We start from the raw sequence: 27019 nt of genomic DNA, 5'->3' as shown, positions 1-27019 counted from the left end.
TTGGCAGCCAACCTCCGACTGTGGCATTGCAGGTCAAACCTGCTGAAAAGGACAGTGACTTCCAGTTGGAAAATAGAATGCTTAGTGAAAACTGCACCCAGGACAGGGCCGCATCCTTGTCACCCAGACATGAAAGATTTATTTTCAATTACAAATCTGAGCTTCATGTGAGGACACCCCTGGGAAGATTCAGTTCACTGCTTCTTTGAAATTGACCTTCTACTTGTTTCAATATTTCCTTCGCTATTGCACACCATTCTATGACCCTCTGAGTTGAAGATCCATATTAGCTACTGAAGGAATTGCAGGGCTAGGGGAAAATCTGACAAATGTCTCTAACTGAAGGCCAAGTTACATGAATAATTTCCTCCTTGGTGAGCCTTCAGTAGTTAACACAACAATAGATTTGGGGCTCCTGCCAACACTTCTAAAGGATTGCAGAGGTCAATACCACTGTGCTACTTAGACTTGATTAGAACTCCAAAGAAAAAAATTATTTCCAATTATCAATACTGGGTGGATTAATTGTTAACAGCTAATTAAAATCTATCATATATCCCTTTGGCATTAGCAAATAAGACTAGCTGAAGCTAGCTGCCGGTGCTGCTACGGTGATCACTGGAGTTAATGGTTTGCCTTAGGATAGGTTGGATTCCCTGGTCTACTACCTTTATGTATGCTGGCAACTGCAGCAAAATATGTACCATATTATAGATCTAACATAGCGTTCACAAGCGTGTCAGTCATTGGCAATTCCTAAGGGAAGTTGTTTTCTTTTAAATAATTGTTAATTTAAAATTGGGGGAATGAAAAGCTGCAATCATAAATTTGGGGGAATGAAAAGCTGCAATCATAAATTTCATCAGAGAGCTGATAATTAGGTAGTAGATTAATGTAATTAAAAATATGTATATGATAGATTATATTGCTTCTGGCCTGAAACATTTCCTCTTTCTACTTAACTCTCTATAGCATCTGGCATAGAATATTTAGACCTTCTTCGGTTTTTACCTTTGAATCCAAGTATTAAGGCTCTAACCATATATATATGTGAGTTAAAAAAGAATAAATGCATTGCTATCACTCTGTTTATTAATATAAAATTTGTTTTATGTCTAAGTGAGTTTGTCTACATAGTGTTAGGAATGGTCCTTCCTTTTCCCATATTTGTAAATGCAAGGCAGTCCAAATATAAATATAGATAGATAGATATTTAGATTGTACTTAAGAAAAAAATAATTCTCTAATGTTTTATGGATTTCTATTTTTCTCTGCAAGAAAGATAAGTTGAAATGTTATTGTTAGGGGCCAATAAGTTAATTCTAAAGCACAGCAATCCTATGTCCAATAACATGAAACATGGCCTGTCTTACCTCCTCCTCCTCATGACTGTTACGTTTGAGTCCATGTGGCAGCCACTGTGTCAATCCATCTCATTGAGGATCATCCTTTTTTATTTATATATATAGATATAGATATATAGATATAGATATATTTTTGGTGACCCTCAAGTTTACTGAGCATGATGACCATTGCCAGGGACTGGTCTCTCTTGAAAACGTTTCTCAAGTACTCGAGACAAAGTTTCTTCATCTTAGCTCCTAAGGAATGTTCTTGTGACCTTGTGGTATTTCCTTCCACACGGCTCTGTTTGTTCTTCTGGTAGGCTCAGGGCTTATACTATTCTCCAGCAACAGCATAAATCTAAGGCATCATTTTTTCTTTTTATTTGTCCAGCTTTCACATACCTAAGAGGCCATCGGAAATATGATTTGAGACAGGCTCAGCTCAGTTCTCCAAGTGACATCTTTGATTCTTAATATTTTAAAATTGTCTTGTGGAGAAGACTTTCCCAATGCTATACATTTTTTGTTTGCTCAGCAGGTGCTCTATAACCATTGATTGTGGGTCCAAGTAAAATGAAATCCTTGACCATTTCAATCTTGTCTTCATTTAGCAGGATGTTATCTATTGGTCCTGGTAGGAGAATTTGGGTTTTCTTTATACCGAGTTCAATTCAGGCTGAAGTCTGTAGTCTTTGATCTTCATTCTCTTCAAGTGCTTCAAGTTATCGGAGCTTTCAACAAGTAAGGTTGTACTCTGTATATCCCAGGTTGTTAGTGAGCCTTTCTCCAATCTTGTTTTTCCTCATCTGGTCAAGCTTCTGGGATTATTTCCTCAATATGTGGATTGAATAAATAGAGTAAAAAGATAAAACCCTGACACGAACCTTTCCTAGTTTTAAAATATGTACCACCCCATTCCAAATGACCACTTTTTGGTTTACACCTAGGTTCCACCTGAACACAGAAAAGTGTTCTGGAATTCTCATTATTCTCCATGTTATAGATCATTTGTTATGATTTACATAGTCAAGAGCCTTTACATAATCAATAGAAAACAAATAAACATCTTTCTGGTATTCTCTGCTGTCAGTCAAGATCTTTCTCATTTCAGCATTAATATCCCTTATTACACATCTCTTTTGAATACCACTTCAATTTTTGAGAGCTTCTTGCCAATATTCTTCTATAGCTATCTTTACATTATATTTGCATGCTATATCAATGATATTTTTCTGTAATTTCTTCCTTCTGATAGCTCATTCTTTGTGGAATGGGCAATAAGGTGGATATTTTCCATCTGGTTGGCCTCGTAGCTATCTTTCAGGTTTCTTTGCCAAATGTTTGAGTGCTTCCGGCGGTACATTACTCTTTTGAAACATTTTATTTAGTATTCCATCAATGACCACAGTCTTGTTTTTCACTTCTGTGAATGCCTTCAGTGGAGCTGGGACCACTACCTCTGGTTCTTGATCATATGCTACCTCTTGAAATGTTTGACTGTTGAGTAGTTCTTTTTTTTGCCTTGTTTTGGATAGTCACTCTGTTTTTTTTCTTGCCTTATTCTCTGATGCTTCCTGCAGCATTCAACACTATGGCCTTAGAATTCTTCAATGTTTTAACTCAAGGCTTGATTTTTTTTTCATTTCTTCCAGCTTGAGATAGTATGAGCATATTCTTCCCCTTTTTTTGTTTCTGATGGAAGATTTTTATACATTTCATGAGGCTTTCCTTTGTCTTCCAGAGCTGCCTTTTGGGATTTTCGTCCATTTACTTTAACTTCGTCATTTCTTCCGTTATCTTTAGCCACTCTGGGCTCTAGAGCAAATTTCAAAGTCTTATCTGCCATTCATTGTAGTTCTTTCTTTCCTATCATTTTCAGGACCTTTGGATTCTTCACGCATGATGCTCTTGATGTCATCCTACAGTTCGTGTGGTCTCTGCACTCAGTGCTCACTGCATCACACCTGTTCCTGAGATGACTCTAAATGACTCTATAATCAAGGTTATATTTTGGTTCTCAATGGCTTGTTTTCATTTTCTTCAGCTTTTACTTGAATGTGCATTCGATCAACTGATGGTCTGTTCCACAGTCAGTCAGTCTCCTACCGTGTTTTGGCTGAGGAGATTGAGATTCTCTATCACTCCTTCCCACAGTTATAGTTAATTTGATTCCTATGCATCCCATTTGACAAGGCCCATATATGTGGTCACCATTTATACTATGGAAAAATGTATTTTCTGTGAAGAAGATATGAATCTTGCAAAATTCTGTCATGTGATCTTTGGCTTCATTGCTGTCACCAAGGCCAGAGTTTCCCCATATTGTCCTTTCCTCTTATTTCCAACTTGCACATTTCAATCACCAAAAGTTATCAACGCATCATGATTGTGTGTCTGATCAATTTCAGACTCTAGAGATTGGTAGAATTCTTCAATTTCTTCATCATTGGCCTTAGTACTTGTGTAAAAATCTGAATAGTAATTGCATTAATTGGTCTTCTTTGCAGGGGTATAGATACTATCCTATTGCAGACAGCATTGCACTGCAAGATAGATCTTGAAAAGGTTATTCGTGGTGATAAATGTAATGCCATTCTTCTTGAATTTGACTTTCTAACATAGTAAGCCATATGATTGTCTGATTGAAAATAGTCTGTACCGGTCCATTTCAGCTCACTAATGCCTAAGATATCAATCTATATGTGTTCCATTTCATTTTTGATGACTTCAATTTTCCTAGAATCATGTTGTATACATTCAGGTTCCAATTATTAATGATGTATGACACAGCTGTGTCTTCTCACTTTGAGTCATACTCCATCAGCAAATTAAGATCCTCAAAGTTTTCCTCTGTCCATTTCATTAAGGTTGACTCTACTTTGAGGAGGCAACTCTTCCTCAGTCATCTTTAGAGTTCCTTCCAACTTGAGGGCCTCATCAACCAGCAATGTATCAGACACTATTCTACTGCTATTCATATTGTTTTTAGTGCCTAAGCTTTCAGAAGGGGAACATCTTCATAGTCTGTTCTTAGTCTAGGAACTTTACTGCGACCTGTTCACCATAAGGGACCCTGGTGGTATTTGAAATACTAGTGGCATCATTTCCAGCATCACAGCAACAGACAATCCACCAAAGTACAACAAACAGACAGGCTAGTGGAGTGCTTAAAAATAGTCACCTTTAGTTCCATAAGTATTGACTGCACACCTACGAAGAACTCCACTGGTGTACTGGGTAAGACCTTGGTTGATTTGAAACCTGCAAGAGAAAGATGTAGCAATCGGCTTCCTTAAAAATTAACAGCCTCAGGAACTCTGGAGAGCAGTTCTACTCTATCCTTTGGGGTTAGTATGAGTCAAATGGACTTGATGGTAGTTATATGTGTACCTTTGTGCTCAATCTGGGGATAAAATTAAAGCAATAATTAAAACTCAATGGCAATTTGTACTTGGAAAAAATTTGCAAAATCTAACAGTTTAGAGAAAGCTATCTTAACTTTGTTTGAAATTTTTTTCCAGTGGATAATATTTCCAATCAAAGCTGCAGACTGATAATATTTTATATTAAGCATGCCAAATAGCAGTGGCACTCTACAGGAAAGTATCTATGGATCAAGGGTGAAGTGATGGAATCAAACCAGGCTCCCTCTCGCTGGAATGTCCAAAGTATATTTACAACTCTGAGATTTAAAAAGAACATTTTAGATTACTAGAGTACTTATTCAATGGTGATTAAGCAGGAAGGATTGTGCTAGATGTCAGGCACATAAAGACAGCCTAAACAAAAGTGGTCTTTATGTAGAAGATAAGCCAATTCAACAATGATGACACATTGTGTAAAGAGCTAAAATGAAGGTAAGACCAGAAATTGGGTGCTAAGCTATCTGGTCTGTCTCTTCTCCATCTTCCCAATTTCAGAGTGCATGTGACGTGTCCAGGAAGGAGTTGTTCCCTGCCTTTCTCCTTGCCTTTATTTTTAAAATGTTTTCATCAAAGCATTATTAAGTAATTTGTGTGATCATGCTATTTCTATGATCTACAAAATATTAGTGCCTTATGAATATTTGTAACTAGAGTCAATGATACATTGACTATTGATTTGTGGTTGTGTTTGTTTGCATGTCAGGAGGAGCCCTGGTGACGTAGTGGATCCTGATTGGGCTGACATCCTCAAAGTCAATAGCTCAAAACCACCAGCCCTCCAGTGGGAAGAGATAGGGCTTCCTATTCCTGTGAAAAGTTACCATCTCAGAAACCCACAGAGCCAGTTCTACCCTGCCCTGTGGGGGCTCTCTGAGTTGGTAGCAACTCAATGGCAGTGAGTTTGGTCTGTTTGCTTTTATGTGTCATTGTTAAGTGTTTATGAAATTGTTTAGTGTTGCTCAAGATTAGTGGTTTTACCTCATTCTCTTGCCATTTTACTTATTTATTTATTTATTTATTTATTTATTTTTAGCCACGATTGCTTCTTTTTATTTTATTTTTTTTAATCATTTTATTAGGGGCTCATACAACTCTTATCACAATCCATATACACATCAATTGTGTAAAGCGCATTTGTACATTCATTATCCTCATCATTCTCAAAACATTTCCTCTCCACTTAAGCCCCCCGGCATTAGGTCCTCATTTTTCACCTCCCTCCCCTTTCCCCCCTCCCTCATGAGCCCTTGATAGTTTATAAATTGTTATTTTATCATATCTTGCCCTGTCCTACGTCTTTCTGTTGTCCGTCCCCCAGGAAGGAGGTCACATATCGTTCCTTGTCATCGGTTCCCTCTTTCCTACCGACTCTCCCTCTACCCTCCCTGTATCGCCACTCACACCACTGGTCCTGTAGGGCTCATCCACGCTGGATTCCCTGTATTTCCAGTTTCTATCTGTACCAGTGTACATCCTCTGGTCTAGCCAGACTTGCATCTCTTGCCATTTTAAAACAGATCTGACATTCTTAGACTAAAAATTTAGGAATAAAATTTAGCTTCCATTGTTTTTTGTTTGTTTTTCTAATTACTAACAGAGTATATCTTGTGCACTTTTATACATGTTTTGCATAAGCTCTCTAAAATTTGAGCCACACAAATGAACCCCAAATCCCCAACTATGAGTTAGAAGATTTTTGCCAAATTACTCAGTCCGGAAGGTAACATGTCCAAATGAATCCGGACTCAGCTTGGAGCGGCTCCTATGGACCACACTGGAGATCATTTGAGCAGCAAAATAAGTAATAGTCGTAAGAAGTTATACTCCCTAGAAGGAGATTAGAACCCATCAGTTCAAAATTATATCAATGAAGAAAATGGCTTTTCTTTATAATTAAAGCTTTTATATTAACAATTTTTTTAATTAAATTACTATTTGTTTCATGTAAGAATCACAAGCAGATGATAAAATTACCGTGTGAAAGTAAGAAAAAAGAAGTTACATACTCTCAACACAACATTTTTTATGGTTAATAATAGGATTCCTTAAAATTTGTTTATGTCATAGCAAGCACCCTCCCTGTGTGATGAAAACATGCATTTTGAAGTCTTTCTACCTAGTAATCTATACAACAGTTTTAAAACCTTTCGTGTAAGCTTACCTCTACTGCTTACGTACATAAATTTAACTTTTCCTTAGGTTTTTCTTTTCTTTTAAACCATCGGAATTTAAATATTTTCAATTAAAAATGGAACTAAGTTTTATTTAGTTTAGTTTTTTCTTTTTTTGGTTTAGCAGCTGAACACTTTGACCACTGGGCCATGAGGGCTCTTTAGTTTTTTTGGGTTTTTTAATGAAATGTAGTGATGAGTAAAAGTCTGTTTTATTTGCTGAAAAACAAAGCATTTTTTTCCCAACATACATTAAATTGTGTGTTAAAAATTGGCTTGTGGAAAAAAAATTGACTTGTGGTGGCTCAGTGGTTAAACTGCTCAGCTGAAGGGTTGGCAGTCCAGACTCACCAGCCCCTCCAGAGGGGAAAAATGCCACCGTGGAAGAACCAGACTTCAACCTGGTGCTCCAAAACGTGAAGGCAACACACCTGCATGAAGCCCTGAACCAACAGAGAGGTCTGCGGGGCTGGCCCAATCCCAGCTGCATGGACCCCTCCACAGAAAATGCACTGCAGAGAGCAGCGCTGGAGAAACAGCTCGGGGAGAGGGGTGGGTCTACTCAGAGCACAAAGGAGCAAACTGAGAGAGAAGGACCGCAACCGGAACCACCAAGCCCCGAGGACAATATTCCTGCTCAGAGCAGCCAATGCACACAGAGGACCATAGGGCTGGCTCCACCAGGAGACAGGACCTCCCCTCACTGATCCATTTCACTACGGGCCAAGGGTGGAAACACAGTGCGGGAATTGTGCCAAGTCTGAACCCCTCACACCAGCATGAAACCTGAAGGGGGCGCAACAGAGCAGCAAGGGGAGCAAAGCAATGAAGTCCCCGGGGAAACCCCAAAATAGACTTCAGGGGCGGGGCTTGGCACCTCATCAGACTTAATCAGAAAACGTTCATAAAGGTCAACTGACAGACCTGGAACTATTTAGAGGCTTTTTTTTTTCTTTTCGTTTCATGTCTCTAGATATGGGTGTCCCTAAAGATGATAGTAGTATAACTCACTCAAAAGTATACTGCACGTTAAACTGTGCAGTGACATCACCAGGTACATTTTTACAGCATCAGAAAAATTGTATATGTTTGTAATATCATTTCTTTTCTCTCAGTAGCCCTTTAGAAAGGGAGAATTTTACTTTTTACTTCATTGTTTCTTCAGAAGACATACAGTTTGTCAGTTTTGCTACAACGTTTGTTGCTTAGATTACAATAGGTAAGATTGGGACAATAACCTAAATCGGGGAAAATTGACGAAACTTTCTTGACCTGCAGACCAAAAAGTGGGCATACTAGCAGGCTTGAGCACTGGAGGACCAAGTAGTGGCTGGGGTTAGGGTTGGCTGTGGGAGCTGGGTCAAGAATGACCTTTTCCACCGTATCTTGGGACTATTAAAAATGGAGTACATGAGTCTGTGTTAACCACATCATGAACGGATTTCTTTCTGTCATGATCTACATTCTGAAAAAATGGATTAAAATCAAAAGCAAAACAACAGTGGGGAAAAAAAATGGAAGATGGACCAGTTTGCTGCACTTAGGGGTTGAGTGACTCAGAAGGATTTCACTGGTCCACCAAAGAAGATTTTGTAAAGAACTAAGTGAGATGAGGTGGGAAACAAGAAAGAGAATGCAGAACAGACTGGACTTGGCAAGTGAAAAGATCAAGAGAGTTAGCACATGGGATTTCCAATTGGATTTTTTGCTAGGAGGATTTGACATTTAATCCACAGTTTTAAATCCTTTTATGTTTAAAATGTAAAATCCTTAATGAGCTATTTTTCTGATCCATATTCCCAAGTCCCTGGAAGGATGTCTCACTATCATTCAAAGTCTCATGTCTGCAAAGCTGACTCTTTTATGCTCAGTATGGTCTCGATTTCAATGAACTTATCAATTTGGCTCCAAGAGCCAACCGCAATCATTTGTATCCAAGCAACAGCATTGATAAACACTGCCATTTTTCCTACTTCTTTTATAGCCTGCATAAATAAGATAGACACTAAAAAATTCCATTAAATTTAATGTTTCCAGAAATTAAGCCCACAGACATTTAAAATCACACACACACACACACACACACACACACAAGACAGGAACGAAATTACAATCACAGTATAGGATCACGGACGTATCATCTCAAATGTAAAGAATCTGATTATTTACTAGTTCCAGGTTCCTCCTTTAATCCTTTTAGTTTTACTTTTTTTGTGTGTGCTTTCCTAAGAAGCCTCCTGTTTACTTTTTTAAAATATTTCAAAATATTGCATGTAAGTTTGTACTGTAACAGAACGGAGTGGGAAGTTAGCCAGTCAAGAGTTGGGCTGTTCACTGATCATTGAACTCAGTTCTTCCATAGCCTTTTTATTGTTGTGAGGTGCCCTCGAGTTGGTACTGACCCATAGCAGCCCTACTGAGAGCCGAATGAAACCATAGAGTCCTGTGCCATCCTCACAAGTGTCCCCAGGTCTGAGCCTATTCTTGTAGCCACTGTGTCAAATCTATCTTGTCAAGAATGTTGCTCTATTTCGTTCACCCTCTACTTTACCAAGCATGATCAAAGGACTGGTCTCTCCTTTTCCAGGGATTGGTCTGTCCTTTTCCAGGGACATGTCCAAAGTAAGTGAGATGAAGTCTCCTCATCCTTGCTTCTAAGGAACATTCTGGATGATCTTCTTCCAAGACAAGATTTATTTTCCCTTTTGGCAGTCCACGGTCCCATCAATATCCTTAGTCAACACCATCATTCAAACGCATCGATTATTCTTAGGTCTTCCTGACTCAATGCCCAACATTCCCATGTGTATGAGGCATTTGAAAAATACCTTGACTTGGGTCAAGTGCACCTATGTCCTAGAAGTAACATCCTTGCTTTTCAAAAGTTTTAAAAGTTTTTGTACAGCAGATTTACCTAATGTAATGTATTGTTTGATCTCTTGATTGTGGATCCAAGGAAGACTAGGTTCTTGACAGCTTCAACCTTTTCTACAATTATCATGATGTTACCTATTGGTCCAGAGGATTTGGGCTTTCTTTATATTGAGTTGTAATTCATATTGAAGGTGACAATTCTTGATGTCAGTGCCTCAATTCCTCCTCCTCTCAGCAAGCAAGGTTGTGACATCTGCATATTGCAAGTTGTTAATAGCGTTGCTCCAATTCTGATATTACCTTCTTCACCCAGTCCAGCTTCTCTGATTATTTGCTCAGCATATAGACTGAATAAACATGGTGAGAGATATAACACTGACACACAGATTTTAAACTATGTAGTATTCCTTTGTTCTGTTCACACAACTGCCTCTTAATCCACATATAGGTTCCACATGGGCACAATGAAGTGTTCTGGAATTCCCATTCTTTTGAAACGTTGTTATGGTCCACACCATTGAATGCCTTTCATAATCAATAAAGCACAAGGAAACATCTTCCTGGTATTCACTGCTTTAGCCAAGATCTGTCAGATATCAACAATGATATCTTTTTTTCCACATCCTCTCTGAATCCAGTCTGAATTTCTGGCCACTCCCTCTCAATGTACTGATGTAACTGTTGGATGATCTTCAGCAAAATTTTACTTGCATAGGATATGAATGATATGTTCTAGAATCTGTGCCTTCTCTTGGGCCACCTAGGATCCCTGGCAGTGGAGTGGTTAGTTATGCATTGGGCTACTAACTGTGAGGTCAGAAGTTGCTATGTGGGAGAAAGATAAGTTTCTAGTCCTATAAAGAGTCACAGTAGTCTCTGAAAAATACAACTTTCCTCTAGTTCCTAAATGCTTCCTCCCCACCCCCACTATCATGATCCGAATTCTACCTTGCAAGTCTGGCTAGATCAGAGTATATACACTGGTACAGATAGGAACTGGAAATACAGGGAATCCAGGGTGGCTGATCCCTTCAGGACCAGTGGTGTGAGTGACGATACTGGGAGGGTAGAGGGAGAGTGGGTTGAAAAGAGGGAACCGATTACAAGGATCTATATGTGACCTCCTCCCTGGGGGATGGACAACAGAAAAGTGGGTGAAGGGAGACGTTGGACAGGGCAAGACATGGCAAAATAATAATTTATAAATTATCAAGGGCTCATGAGGGGGGAGAGCGGGGAGGGAGGGGAAAAATGAGGACCTAATGCCGGGGGCTTAAGTGGAGAGGAAATGTTTTGAGAATGATGAGGGCAATGAATGTACAAATGCGCTTTACACAATTGATGTGTGTATGGATTGTGATAAGAGTTGTATGACCCCCTAATAAATGATTTAAAAAAAAAAGAATCACAATCTCAAAACCCCACAGGGGCCTTTCTACCCTGACCTGGAAGGTCACGATGAGTCAAGACTGACTTGATGGCAGTGACTTTGTTTTGGGTTTTTTGTCTGGGTTTTGGTTGGGTCACCATTCTTTGTCATATGTACAAAAATGGATCTTTCCGCCAGTCCCCCCAATTTCTTGGCACAGACTAGTGAATGTTTCCAGTGCAGAAACATATCAGTTGGTATTCCCTCCCTTCCTGGAGCTTTGGTTTTGGCTAATGCCTTCAGTGTAGCTTGGATTTCTTCCTTCAGTACTACTGGTTCTTGACCCCATTCTACCTCTTGAAAGGGTTGAATGTCAACTAGCCATTTTTGACACAGTGACTCTGTGCATTCCTTCCATCTTCTTTTGATGCTTCCTGCATCATTTAATATTTTGCCCATTGAATCTTTCCGTATTGTAACATGAGGCTTTTTTTCCTTGAGTTCTTTCAGTTTAAGGTATGCTAGCATGTTCTTAGGTTTTGTCTTTCTAACTTTGGGTCTTTGCACATTTCCTCATAGTATTTTACTTTGTCTTCGTGAGCTGCCCTTTGAAATTTCTGTTCAGCTGTTTGACTTCATCATCCATTTGCCTTTGCTGCTCCAGACGAAGAGCAGGTTGAAGAGTCTCTTCTCATGATAACCACTTTGATGTTTTCTTTTTTTCCTCTTTTTAAGACCTTTTGTCTCTTTGTGGATCATGTTCATGATGTCCTCCCACAGCTCATCCGATGTTCTCTCATTAGTGTTGAATGCATTAAATACATTTCTGGTGTGTTCTTTAGATCATAGTTTAGATCTCATGGACTTTTTTTCTTCACCTTCAACCAGGACTCACAAGGTGCAATTGATGGTCTGATGAGCACTCTTTACAATCTGTTTATGAGAGGCTGAGTGAAGTGTACTTCAATTGACCAAGGAAATACCTGGACTGCATTACGTATTTGTATTTCTTTACCCCTTCACCAATTTATTTTAGTCCTAATCTACATTTTTCCATTCCAAGGGCTTAGGGCCATGTGCACTTGCTTGATTTCCCTAACACGTAATGTTTATGCAATTGGGTTGCAAGTCACAAGATCAGTAGTTCGAAACCACCAGCCCCTCGGCTAGGAGAAAGACTGGCATTCTACTCTCTCTTACAGAGCATCAGTCTCAGAAACTCACAAGTACGGTTCTATCCCACCCTGTAGGGTCACTATCAGTCAGCATAGATTTGATGGCAGTGCATTCAGGTTTGAAATTTAAAAGTAATCCTACTGGTTTGACTAGGCAAACATCACATTGAGTCTTTATCTGCCTGCTCACTAAATTTAATCAGACAAGAAGAACCGAGTTCCATGTAGGCCCAAAAGTTGGAAATGGTTTTAAGATATAAAAATAAAATTAAATAAATTATATCAAAACAATTTAATAGCATTTGTAATGGATAAATGGATCTGCACACTAATTCATAGCTTAATCCCAATTTTAAATTTATATTCATGAATCAAGAAAATTAGCTGATTATTTTTCTGGATAGTTCAGCTGATTCCTTCCCATAAAAGAAAAAAAGTTTGCTTTTATGGTATTCAAGGTCAAAATAATAAGTTCAATATGTTACTTGGGGCGTCAATTAGTTTAAAAAAAATACCAACAGTGACACACTGCTTTTAATTGGCTCCAACTCAGAGTGATCCTATAGGTCATAGCAATTCTCAACCTGTGGGTCGAACGGCCCTTTCACAGGGGTCACCCGATTCACAACAGTAGCAAAACGACAGGTATGAGGTAGTTATGAAAATAATGTTCTGGTTGGGGGTCCCCACCACATGAAGACCTGTCTGAAAGGGTCGGGGCCTGAGGAAGGTTGGGAACCGCTGCTCCAGGACAAAGTAGAAATGTCCTCTAGGGTGTCTAAGGCTTTAAATGTTAAGAGAAGCAAACTACCACATCCTCCTCCAGCTAGAAACTATAATAACTAAAAATATTTGCTTTCATATGTTGGATTCTGACTCTTGGTGATCCTATATGGGAGGGGTGAACTGCCTGAGGTTGTGAATCTTCAGGTGCAACAGGAAACCTCATCTTTTCCCCATGGAGTAGGTGATAGGTTCGAACGATTGACTTTGGGGTTAGCAGTCCAATTTGCAATCCACTATGGCACTGGGAGTTCTCTAAAACAGCAAAGGAGTTTATAACAAAGACGGAGACCGTCCAGGTAAATTTAGACCATCTATTAAGACTGATGTAATGACAATAAGGAGAATATGTTCTTCCCCAAAGTAATCAGTTAGATTATCAGCACTTCCAGGTCTCTGCAAAACTGAGTTTCTACATGTCTGAATTAAGGGTCCCGGGTGGTACTGTGGGTTAAGTAGTGGGCTGCGATCTACAATGTGGGCAGTTCAAACCCACCCGCTACTCTGCAAGAGAAAGATTGGTCTGTCGATTCAAGTAAAGGTTCCTAGACTCAGAAACCCTACACAGGCAGGTTTATTTATTTGTTTTTTTAATTTTTTGTTTGTTTTATTTTACAACTTGATATAGTTGGTGCAGTTAAATGTAAAGTTCCAACAGTGGTGGTTAGAAACGATTCTGCTTTAATGCATCTAATAGCTACGTGAACTAAAAAAATAATTTTAAAGCACTACTTCACTGGATAGCAAGGTATAAAGAGTAGAAGCAGTGTGTACCATCTGGGTAATTAGCAAACTGCTTTGTATTTTGTTCTTCTGAAGTGCCAATTTATTTAACTTTCCTCATGTTGTGCCCTTAGCTGAACTACCAGATACTGCTTTAAGACAGCATTAAAGATCTCTTTAATCCCAAAGAAGTCATGAAATCATGGACTTTACTATGTCTGAAGTGATGTAACTTGATTTACTGCCTTTCTCTTAGTTTTTTCCAATTTCAAAACTCAAAGATACTCTGTGATTTCATAGTAATGAATAATTTAAATACACACGTAATAAAATATGCACACACTGACATAAAAGCATTGCTACTATATATTACATATTATATATGCATGTATATAGTACATATTTTGTGTATGTATAATTTTTATATATAATACATACATAATAATACATACAAACTGCCATCAGTTTGATTCTGACTCTTAGCAACCCAAAAGACAGGCAGAACTGTCTGTGGGTTTCCAAGACTGAAAATCTTTGTGGGTGTAGAAAGCCTCATTTTTCTCTCAAGGAGCAATTAATTGGTAGTGTCAAACTGCTGACCTTTCAGTTATCAGACCAAATTATAACCTACCATACCACTAGAAATATATATATATATACACACATACACATATATCTATGTTCTTTGTTATGTATATGTGTATATTCTTTGTTTATGTATATATGATAACAGAATAGAACCTTCGATATGGATTACACACCAAAGAAAAAGAGCCAAAATCCTCACAACTGAGCCAGCAAACAACATGATGATTAAAGGAGAAAAGATTGGATCTGCCATGGATTTCATGTTGCTTGGGCTTCATTCACATCTACTGCTCACAGAAGTAGCAGTCAAGAAAGTAGCAGTCAAGAAAGTAGCAGTCAAGAAAGTAGCAGTCAAGCTTGGCACGGGGCCAAGCTGTTGTTAAAGAACTCTTTAAGGAACCATCGTATTTTCAGTCACCTCATATGCCCGTGAATAAGGAAAATCTCAAATGAACCGATGCATCTGAATTATAGTGTGGACAAAGAATATTGAAAGTACCATGGGCTGCCAGAACCACAAACAAATCTGTATTGAAACAAATCTGTATACAGCCAGAATCTCGCTAGAATCCAGGTGGAAAGCCTTCTCCTGTTTTTGGAACGGATTTTCAGAAGAGAAAAGAACAGAGGAAGAGAGGAAGATGCCCCAGAGGATGGATTCGTACGGTGGCCACAGCAACAAGCTCAAACATAACTACAATGGTGCGACGGCCCAGGACCAGGCGATGCTTTGTATACTTATTCATAGGGCATCGATGACTCAGAGCTATTTTCAACAACTCTCTAGTAGAGGTTGGTAAAAAAAAAGTGGTGCTAATAGGGTTCCATTTCTTACATGACTGGGCTTATCCCAAACAAAAGGTGTCTAACTCTGTCCTCTGTGTGCACTGAGTGGCTGCAGGCAAGTTCTCTCAGCAATATATTCGTTTTGTCTCATTAGGGTGCCTTCAAAATAAAAGTCCAACAAAACAAAGGCTTTGGAGGGGATCTGCTGGACTAGTTCAATTCAAGGCAGAAAAGTCAGCTCCAAAGGTTCTTGCCATTGTTTGGGGGGTGTCCAAAGTAATCTTAATAAAGCTTATGGAAGGACGGAAGATGATCAGTGAGACTTATTATGAAGTTTTGAGAAAATTGAGAAGCTAATTTGTAAGAAAATTGAACGTTGTACTGAGGAATTTTCCTTTGTCTATCACAGCAATGCACTGGCTCATTCTTTGAGGATGCCAAGAGCTGTCCTACAAGAATTTCATTGAGAAATCTTATCCCATCCACCAGATAGACCTGATTGCATGGTTTCAGATTTCGTTGTTCTCAAAACTCAAAGACATTGAAAAGGAACATGAATTAAATCCCTGGAGGGTGAAAAATGCCCTACAATTTGTATGTGGTGTAAGATGAAAAGCATGGAATTCTTTGGGAACAGGTTAGAGAAACAAAAATACCACTTTCAAAAATGTGAAAAACTAGATGGGAGATATGTTGAGAAATAATAACAGCACATTTGGGTATTTCTATTTAAGCTTCTTTGATTTTATAGCAATAATGTTTGCTTACTTATATATACATATATAAATATAAATATGAACACATACATATAAACATTCACACACAAGAGGTCAGGCCAAAAAGTACTGCTACTCTCTGTCCAGTTCATATAGCATGGGTTTATTACAATAAGACTTTTTAAACATGTCTCTGCATGCATTGGGTGACTGAATGCAGGTTGTTTAAGTAATACCTTTGCAAATTTAGCCTCAATATCTAGGATCATTTAATGTTCCCATTGTTATGCAGAAAAAACACACACAAACACACACATACACAGGAACTAGAGTATGCCTGTTTTGTAGAGTTTATAATCTTGTAGAAAAAGAAAGCCTAATCATAATAATTTCTTCATATTTTAGTAAATCACTCAGGAAAATGTATGTAGTCATCTGTTGTATCTAGAATAGTGCTGGAGAATTCCTTGTCCATATATACCTCATACTCAATTTAGAGATACTACTATCATAACCTGTTTTTTACAACTATAATTGATTTTCTGGATTATTTTATCTAAAACAAAGGTGTATTTCAAATTGAATAAAGTAATTTCCTTCAAAAGTATTAACCCATTATGCTTATTTTTTACAATTGGTTGGCAATAAGAGAATACACCTGAAATTTCTTTTTCTTAATTAGCTTAGTAAATTTGTTGATATTAGAAATCAACTCCCTATTATAATTAATTTACATGTAATGCATTTCTAAATATTTTCTATGAAATATACAGTCCATAAATTCTTTGGCGATTTTTTATTTTTCTATGTATACTAATGTAGAAATAAAGTAGATGTTTATTTTACACATTGTAAAAAAAATTTAATCAGCAAAATGAATGAAGCCTTATTCAAGCTATATCTTGGTTCTTCCCTGAACTGTAATGTCCATCTTAAAGATGTCTGGTTTAGGTCCTAATAAAACAGTATGAAAAAAGAAAAAGAAAAAAGAGCAAGATTGTAAGACAGGGCCACACAGTTTCAGTTTGTTCTATGAAATTCAAGACATCGATGACTCTGGAAAATATCTGGAATCCAATTATACTAATACTGACTATGAACAAGAAGCGTCACATAAATGCTAACACCACAATGTTTTTTTTAATCCTTTGTTGTTAATTGAGGTCCTTATAACCCCTCCTCTACCTCCATTCTCTCTGCTATTCAACATAGGCCTCTCATCCTGATCAGATTCACAGAAAGGTGGGGTCCCGAGCACTGCAAAAGAAGCCCTAGCAGTACAGGGTCTAAAGTACCTGATTGCGACCAAAAGCTCAGCCATCGGAACCCACCAGCCACCCTGCAGGGGGACATGTGGCTCTCAGCCTCCACAGAGTTTACAGCCTTGCTTGGAAGCCCTCAGGGGCAGCTCTATTTTGTTTTATAGGCTCACTTTGTGTCAGAATAGAGTCTAGGGCTGTATGTGTTCAGTCAAGTATTACAGAAACAATATATACCTGGACTTTTCAAACACCTATGACTATTCTACACCGTTTACATATTGAACAGATGAAAATATTTGTATTTAAAATATCCCAACTGAAGGTGGTCCCAAATGACATCAATCACAGTAGTTATTTCTTAATCCTCAAGCTTAAAAACAGTTGTTATACTTGGCTGCTAACCAAGAGATTAAAGGTTCAAGTCCACCAAGAGGCATCTGGGAAGAAAGCCCTGACAACATATTTTTTTGAAAAAAATCAGTCATTGATCCTGAATTGGAAACAACTCAATGGCAACTGTTTTTTAAAATTACTATTAATAAAAATGTACATATGCATATCCATGAAAAATATTGTATATAATTGCATGGAATTTATAAAACCTCTTTCACAAGTCTTAGCAAAGTACTTGGGCTATGCTCTCTCTAGTCCTGTGACCCTGCTACAAATACTTTAAATTCAAGCATAGAAGACCATGAGTGACGTGAGAGCTGATTCTCTCTTTGATGCCAAATATACATGTACTCATAATTCCCATTATAATATCTAAAGATCTCCATCAAGGAGCTTGGTCTCTGCCACAGCTCGCTGGAGACCTTTCAGAATGTTTTCATTCCCTTTATCTGCCCTCTGTTACTTGTTACCTAGACAACCTAAGAAGCATTTGGGAAGTTCAAGGTCTTTTACAAGTGTAGTTACTACTGCTATTCCTACATCAAATCATTTTGTTCTAGTGGAAAACAGTTTCTACAATAGAACTGAAACTAGCCTCCCTTTTACTAACACAGCTTTCTGTTGTATTTAAGTGCTATCATTTTGATTAATGGCAATGCTAAAAAGAGGATGATTCTAAATGGTCTTCTCTGGTTTTTCTTCCACTTCTATGTTTCAGGTTTCTTAAGTACAGGGGATCAGGCTGCAAAAGGAAACTATGGACTCCTTGATCTCATACAGGCTTTAAGATGGACTAGTGAGAACATTGGATTCTTTGGCGGTGATCCCTTAAGAATCACTGTGTTTGGATCTGGCGCTGGGGGCTCATGTGTCAATCTGCTGACTTTATCCCATTATTCTGAAGGTAACCGTTGGAGCAATTCAACCAAAGGTATTATGCAGGTTGCAAATTTTGACAATTTTGGTGTCTGCATGCCACCACAGTCCGTAGTGTGTGATGCTCTGTATATAGTTCTCTGTACAAACTGGGTTTAAGTTGGAACTCAATCGTTGTTAAAAAAAAAAAAAAACTACGTTTCTTCAGCTTTTCTATGCATGTTTAAATTTTTCTCAAACTCACTTTCTGTGTCTCCTGTGAAGCTTTGTAAGAATGCCCTGTCAAACAGACTTCAGAATAGAATAAGGGTGACTTTTCTTTCCTCTAAAAGAGCCCTCGTGGGGTAGGTGTTCAATGCAAAGCTATTAATCACAAGGTCAGGGTTTGGAACGCCCGCTGCTCTGAGGGAGGAAGATGTGGCAGTGTGCTTCCGTCCGGAGAACAGCCTAGGAAACTCGGCGACAGTTCTACTCTGTCCTACTGAGTCACTACGAGTCAGAACTGACTCGATGGCCAAATGGTGGTTTGTTTGGGAGAGCTCTTTCTTCCAAAGGGTGATGATCCTTGGGTTAAGCGAAGATGTTCCCTGTTCTGTCCTCTCTTTAGTCTGCAATCGAAATCAAAGAGAGGAACTGTTAGGTAGGGATCAGATATGACCTGCTTTCAAGACAATAGACAGTTTGAACCATTTATTAGTGTGAAGATAATGAAGAAGTCGTATGGTAGTGTGTCTGATAATACGTGCTTTCACTCGTTGAGAATGAGTGTTTGATTAAGCTGCATGCATGATCCAAAATTGTCAAAGCATTGAAGTTAGTAGTAGAGCTTTTGGTTAAAAAGAAAAATACATTTTTCTGTGATTTAAAAACATTTTTTCAATTACAAACGTGTTATGCCCCCCCCCCACCGAAAAAAGCTTCATGAGGCAGCGTGCAAAACTGAGACTGCTTAGATTAATGAAATATTCTTCTGTCTCTATCTTCTGGCCATAACATTCCTTTTCCAGCATGCTTGCCCAAAAGTCACCATGTGGTTCTTCAGATATTTCCATTTTACCATGAGTTTAGTCTCGTGTAGAACCACATTATTAATTTTAATATCCACAAGAACAGAAGAGTTTTGTTGGAGAAGCCAACAAAAGCAAATATTTTCTCTTCCAAATTGTAGATAAAAAGATAAGCATATATATCAAGATAAACTATCTTGTATTTTCTTTTTTCTAATATGCATACATATCAAGTGTCAACATTATCAAGTGTAATTCATGGAGCATATATAAAATGGAATCCTCTGAAATGAGTACCTGTCATAAATATTTGTTTTTTATATCAAAGGTACATTCAGATTAAATTTTTTAAGGAATAAATTATTAAATGAGTCACACATTATTAAATGAGTAGATTTATATGAATATATATTGGAAGAATCATGTAATATTTTAGGCTGAATTTCTCAACATAGCTTACATAACACCTAATTTATATTAGTAGCATCCTTATTGAGATTACAAAATGACATATCTGAACATCCCTAGTTGTATAAGAATTCAAGTTTATAATTAAATGGCTTGCTTTTTAATGACTTTTTTAAATTAAGAGGATTAGATTATTCTAGCCTTAGGACTATACAAATACCAATACTTAGCTACATCAATTTTAGGAAGTCTGTGTAGACTTCTCAAGGTCATTTAGCCTCAGATATTATTTCTCTCACTTTTTCTAAAGCTAGTTGCAATCATTATTAAACTAAAAACCCAAAGCTATTGCCATTGAGTTGACTCTAATTCTTAGCAACCCAGTGGATAAAAAGTTGATATTCAGTGGATAAAAAGATTAATCCATTAATTTATCAGTGCTGGCCTTCCTAATCACTGACTGATGGTGTGACAAACAATGGCCAATGGCTATACAAACAGTTTCAAATAGATCATTAGATTATATCCTTCAGTGCTAGCTGTCATCCCCTGTTACAGACACAGATACTGGATGGTCCCGTTCTACTCCCATCTCTTCCAACAAAGCTACCTGATTAGGCCAGGGCATGCTTCTTGGAATCAGTGCGCTGATTCCGTCTCCAATGCAGACATAGACTCTAAAAAAGATTGAAGTCACACAAAGACTGTGGTAGACCTTTATCTACCACAGGACAACCAAATTTTTTAGCAACATAACAAACAACTCTCACTAATGATAAAACACATGATTTTTTCCAATGTCATCTAAATGACATATTTCAGGCTGTATTTTATATGGTGTGTATTTTCTCTTAAAGGCACAGACACACACACACGTGTGTGTGTGTGTGTGTGTGTGTGTGTGTATGCATATATAGTCAATGTCCTTGAAGGACTAAAATGGATATAAAAAAATAGAAACCAGAGGGTTTATTTTAGTTGGAATATGTTCAGTTAATAATGTATTTCCCAGATCAAGTGTGAAAAAATAAACACATGGTCTACATGCTTTTTATAAATGATATGCATTTGTATAGTTTGAAATAAGATACTTGGCTTTAGCAAGCTGAAATATGTTCATATATACTCCAGAAAATCAAAACCAATTTAAATTCATATTGTTTAGTTCATGCATACTTTTAGAATTGTCTAGAAACATAATACAGACAAACTGATGAAATATTCATGTTTCCAGAGAAATCTTAAACTTTGCATTTAACTCAAAAATTATTTAGCACTTTACAAAATGAGCTATTAATTATTTCATTTATACTTATGAATACTAAAGCATGTATTTAACTTGTTGAATTTCAAAGCTATATTTGAAAGTTAATAATAAATATACATTACTAAAAGAAATTAGAAAAATTGTATTTTTAAATAAGAATTGTATTACAAAGTAACTTAACCAAGAAATTAAATGCATTTTAAATTTTGAATGATGTTGCCCTTATCAAACTGCATATGGGGCTCTGATTTACAATGCTTAAATGCAATTAAGTACAAAGTAATATGCTGTGTACTGTTCATCTCTTGATAAAATATAAGTGTGCAAATTCAACGGAGGAAAAAATCAAATCACCCTCACTAAATCATCCTGCTGATGGATGGCTTTTTCTTTAACCTCGTGAAAATACTTCAAATATTATGTCTTCTTCTGAAAGATGAATACACAGCATACTGTGTCTGACATGAGGAGCTGGAAAGAGTATATCTGAAGTGAGATTCTGTTTTATGTTCTTGAAGGGCCATCCCCAGGGCAATATCCATTCCCCACTCCAGTAGCTATGTGGCCCCTGGGCATCTCTTGTCCAGCTGCAGTCTGCTTAAAAGAAGCACAGAGAGCCGTTCTGATGGGCCCCCAAAGCAAGCAAATATAAGAAAACCCTGCCAAAAGACACTGCAAGGTCTGAGGGAGAGTTTTCAAAATGGGAGATGGTTGACACCGCATCTGACTGGTTGTATTGATTATGTAAGTGTTTACATGATTATTCAAGAAAATCTTTGGGGCTCTTACCAGTAGTATTTACACCTCCTTGTCCTTACTTCTTTAGACCCCCTGATCCCTGAGGCAGTTGCTACCAAAAAAAAAGCAGGACTTTGACTTAGCTCTCTGGCTCACTGAGCCCTGGGGATGGCTTTGTGTACCTTCTATTAAGAAAAAAAAAAAAAGGTCTCTATATACCTGTTTCTTGAGTTTTTAGATACATGTGTAAAATATCAACAAATGTTATGTTATCACAACGTTATTCAAAGTTGATCTGAAAACTCTTGTGTCGTTTCTTATAGGACTTTTTCAACGAGCAATAGCTCAAAGTGGAACGGCCCTTTCCAGCTGGGCTGTTAGCTTCCAACCTGCAAAATATGCTCGAATGTTGGCCACAAAAGTTGGTTGCAATGTTTCAGATACTGTAGAGCTAGTAGAATGTCTGCAGAAGAAGCCTTATAAAGAGCTTGTTGACCAAGATATTCAGCCCGCACGATACCACATAGCCTTTGGACCTGTCATTGATGGTGATGTCATACCAGACGACCCACAGATATTGATGGAACAAGGAGAGTTTCTCAATTATGACATCATGTTGGGCGTCAACCAAGGGGAAGGCTTAAAATTTGTCGAAAATATAGTTGATAGTGATGATGGTATATCGGCTAGTGATTTTGACTTTGCGGTTTCAAATTTTGTTGACAATTTATATGGATATCCTGAAGGCAAAGATGTTTTGAGAGAAACAATTAAATTCATGTACACTGACTGGGCTGACCGTCACAACCCTGAAACCAGAAGGAAGACCCTCCTGGCGTTGTTTACGGACCATCAGTGGGTGGCCCCAGCCGTAGCTACGGCAGATCTGCACTCGAACTTCGGTTCGCCCACATACTTCTATGCTTTTTACCATCATTGCCAAACTGATCAGGTTCCTGCTTGGGCTGATGCAGCCCATGGAGATGAAGTTCCCTATGTGTTGGGAATCCCTATGATTGGCCCGACGGAGTTATTTCCTTGCAATTTCTCCAAAAATGATGTGATGCTGAGTGCAGTGGTAATGACATACTGGACTAATTTTGCTAAAACGGGGTAGGTATCTAAGGAATTAAGTTTTCTATCATTTTCATGTAAAGTATCGTTCCAGCAGTTTAAAATAGTACTACACCCAATGTTTTAGCACCAGAAAGAGAATAAATCCTTTCATTCAAAAGCAATTCTATGTTGTATTGGTTTTTTTAAAATATCACTGTTCTATTAGGGCTTGCTTTGAGAAATTTACTAAGAAAATATTTTTTTTTTGTCTCCATTGCTGTAGTAGCCAGTATATATTTTCTTGTTTTTTGAAACACATTGGGATGTTTAATTGCTCGGTGTTAATCATTATTGTTGCTCAATAACGACACATTTTATAGTGTTTTCCAATGCACCGAACTGTACACCCTTCAGTTCTCTCAATAACCTTGTGAGGCTGTCAGGACAAGTGCTATTATTCCCACTAAAGAGAGAACTTTTGGTCCTGAGACCCTCCTTTAACACATGATGATTCTGAGGCCGGTGCAGGCCCTGGTGCATTGCATTGTGTTGCGCACAGGGCCAACACTGGGAATTACCAACTCAACAGCACGCCTACTAGCAGCTAACAATAACATGTCTAGTATGTGGCAGCGCTAGGTGACAAACCCACATCGCTAATTCCCAGTCCCCGATTATTTGCAATACTTCATGCCTTCTCTCCCAGTTTGCCAAGCGTTAAATCATATGAAAGGCATATATAAAGTCTCTGATGAATATTTAAATAAAAACTTTTAGCTCTTTGCATAGATAGTAGCCAATTTCTAAATGCGTAGCAAGGACCCTACTATCATCGGAATTACCAGCATTGTGGTATAATCCATCAAACAATCTGGCTTCTATGTCTATCGATGTTCTTAAATGAACCCACATGGGTGTTAGAGCCCCCTCAGAAGCCCGGATGAGCTATTCTTCAGTAGAATTTAAACTAGTACTGTTTTGATTAAGAAAAAAAAAAGCATAATACAAGTTTGTTCCCATGGTTTCTTTTTTTTCTTCCTAGTGATCCAAATCAACCGGTCCCTCAAGATACAAAGTTTATCCACACCAAGCCCAACCGCTTCGAAGAAGTAGCATGGACCAGATATTCCCAGAAAGACCAACTTTATCTCCATATTGGATTAAAACCTAGAGTTAAAGAACATTACAGAGCCAATAAGGTCAACCTCTGGTTGGAGCTGGTACCTCATCTGCATAATCTCAATGACATCTCTCAGTATACCTCGACAACAACTAAAGTGCCATCCACCGACATCACTTTCAGACCTACGAGAAAAAATTCGGTACCCGTCACATCAGCCTTTCCCACTGCCAAGCAGGATGACCCCAAACAACAGCCAAGTCCATTTTCAGTGGATCAAAGGGACTACTCCACAGAGCTGAGTGTCACCATTGCAGTTGGAGCATCGCTGCTGTTCTTGAACATCTTGGCCTTTGCAGCCCTTTATTACAAAAAGGATAAGAGGAGACACGATGGTCACAGGAGATGCAGCCCTCAGCGCACCACAACCAACGATCTCACCCATGCACAAGAAGAGGAGATCATGTCCCTCCAAATGAAGCACACTGATTTGGATCATGAATGTGAGTCCATCCATCCACATGAGGTGGTTCTTCGGACCGCCTGCCCCCCAGATTACACACTAGCTATGCGAAGGTCACCTGATGATGTTCCTTTAATGACACCCAACACCATCACAATGATTCCCAACACAATACCAGGGATTCAGCCCTTACACACATTCAACACCTTTACTGGAGGACAGAGCAATACTCTGCCTCATCCCCACCCCCACCCCCATTCACATTCAACAACCAGGGTATAGCCAGATGAGAGAAACAAACTCTATTTTTTTGATGGATTGCAGTACAAGATGACTGAAGATTACTTGGCTCTCAACCTACAAGACTCTTAATATTTAAATAAGAAGGAATATTATGTGAATATACATATCAAGGAGTTTGGGGGTTTTCAAAATATGAGATGTACATATATACACAAACCAACTTTTAAAAAATGGATTTCAATTGCTTGAGGCAATTGTTCTGAATGATACTTTTTCATTCACATTCAAGAATTAATTTTTTTGAAGATTTAAGTTACATGATGGAATTAGGCATGTGGAACACGAAACAGGAAAGAACTATGTCTGATATACAAAAATAATAATAATTAAATTAAAAACAACAACAACAACAACTTTGAATATGCACAAGGGACACACCAATGGAATGTCAGATAATTTTCACCAGTTTTTATTTGAAGCCGTTTTATTGTGTAGACCATATTTACATATTTGGATAAGTACACAAAGCACCAATGCTGTTAATGGCCTTAGCAGAGGCTCATGCTGAAATGTGCCAGTAAAACAAAGAAGTTTAAAGACTGGCAGGTACAACATTATCACATAAGTGCTGTCAATATAAAGTTGTGGGGATAAAGGAAACGATATTTTTAGCACGATGTGCATGATAATTTATATGCTTGGTGGCTGTGCTGCTGATTAAGCCGTAATTAAAATTCTTCTCATCCCATTGGAGTTTTTAATAGAAGCTTCCTCCATCAATTGGCAGAACCTAAAGAAGATTTTAAGGGGCAAAAGTAATTACAATAAAATAATTCATAGTACTCTCAATAATAGAAGGAATTAGTTATTAAAGGTATTTGAAGAAACTGTAGATGTAGTGGTGAATACTCACTGATATGAATCCCAGGGGCAGGGTAGGGACGAGGAATCTGTGTGTTTTATGTTCTTCTCATTCCCATCCAAATAATTTATACAAATAGTACCTGAATTGGACATGTGTGACAGGATCTATAATTTGCTGTGATTTTTGTTACTCTGTATTTTTGTTCCTTTGGTCAGGTGAAGTGTGTCCAAAGAGCTACTTGCAACAGTGTTTTGTGATCTGAGGATGCCCCGATGCTACCACTCTGATGACAGTTCTCAGTTAATTGATTTACTCATGTTGCATGACAAAATGTTTACTAATATTAATTCAATATAAAATGACGTCCCTGCTCACATCACTGATCTTTCTCACTGAGGCTCATTCACTGGAATTTACTCACCCAATCTCAATACAGTACAACCTAGAAACAGAACCTAGAAGGAGAGTCACCACCTGGAAGATTTTAGTGTTACACATGTGTGTGATTTTAAAGGAATATTCTAAGACCACAGGAAACTCTTCATCCCCCTGTTGTTTACCAATAACAGTCCCACAGACCTTTCCAAATCTTTGTATATGTAATCAGATGTACATTTATATTAAAAAATTGAGATGGACTTAAAGAGCACATCCCTGATAAATACTTTCTCTCTTACCTGTATTATATTTCTATTAGACTAAAGTTATGTGATTTTTTTTTACATTTTTTCAGATGACTAGCAATTTTGATAGTTTGTAAGATAATGCAAAGAACTTTCTCTGACAAACTAACTGCAGTAACAGAAACCTTTCTTTTCAGTTACTCTTTTTCAAGAATGAAAGATTATTATACAAAAAAAATTGTATACTACTTGGTGGAAACAACTTTGTACATCTTGGCCATGCCACTGGCCATTGCGTGAAATAAAGATGATCTGGATATCGACTATTAGTCCAATGCTAAGAGACATGATCTGTGCTCATTAAAGAGCTAAAATGTTTATTGCTGTTTTGTCTTTTTTTAAAAAACAAACAACCAACCAAAAAACCTAGAACTAAAGAAATATGTCTGTCTCAAAGAATCATGTTTCTAGACCAGTCAGGTTTGTGAAGACATGTAGGTCACTTCTACAGAAAACACAACTGCAAACTTCAGTGCAAGTCTCTTCTAAGATGATGTCTGACGGACACCTGAACAGGATGCGTCTAGAAGCCCTGGTAACTCGTGATTCCTGTCGGTTTTGTATTTTGGGGGCTACCTGTCATGTTAAGGTGTTGTAGACATAAAATGTGCCCATGGTTTTCAGGTGGAACCATAGCTTTTGTTTCTAATCATCAGGGGAAAGTTCTACTGGAAACAAATAT

At 37.9% G+C, this 27019-nt stretch overlaps 1 protein-coding gene across 5 annotated transcripts in view; it reads left to right on the top strand.

Annotated features, from left to right (window-relative positions):
* Positions 1 to 26655, top strand: part of NLGN1 (neuroligin 1) — a 1028692-nt gene extending 1002037 nt beyond the window's left edge. For all 5 annotated transcript variants that reach the window (XM_045295071.1, XM_045295072.1, XM_030886969.2 and 2 more), the window contains 3 exons: positions 18330 to 18542; positions 22231 to 23020; positions 24006 to 26655. In XM_045295071.1, the coding sequence (XP_045151006.1) occupies positions 18330 to 18542; positions 22231 to 23020; positions 24006 to 24828 (1826 nt within the window). In that variant the 3' untranslated portion in view covers positions 24829 to 26655. The remainder of the gene's footprint in view (positions 1 to 18329; positions 18543 to 22230; positions 23021 to 24005) is intronic.
* The last annotated feature ends 364 nt before the right edge of the window (positions 26656 to 27019 follow it).

This window comes from Echinops telfairi, unplaced genomic scaffold, assembly GCF_000313985.2.
Source record: "Echinops telfairi isolate 266 unplaced genomic scaffold, ASM31398v2 ScPeMD7_4225;HRSCAF=4972, whole genome shotgun sequence".
In the NCBI taxonomy this organism is placed as follows: domain Eukaryota; kingdom Metazoa; phylum Chordata; class Mammalia; order Afrosoricida; family Tenrecidae; genus Echinops; species Echinops telfairi.
This window is presented reverse-complemented; position numbering and strand designations above follow the sequence as displayed.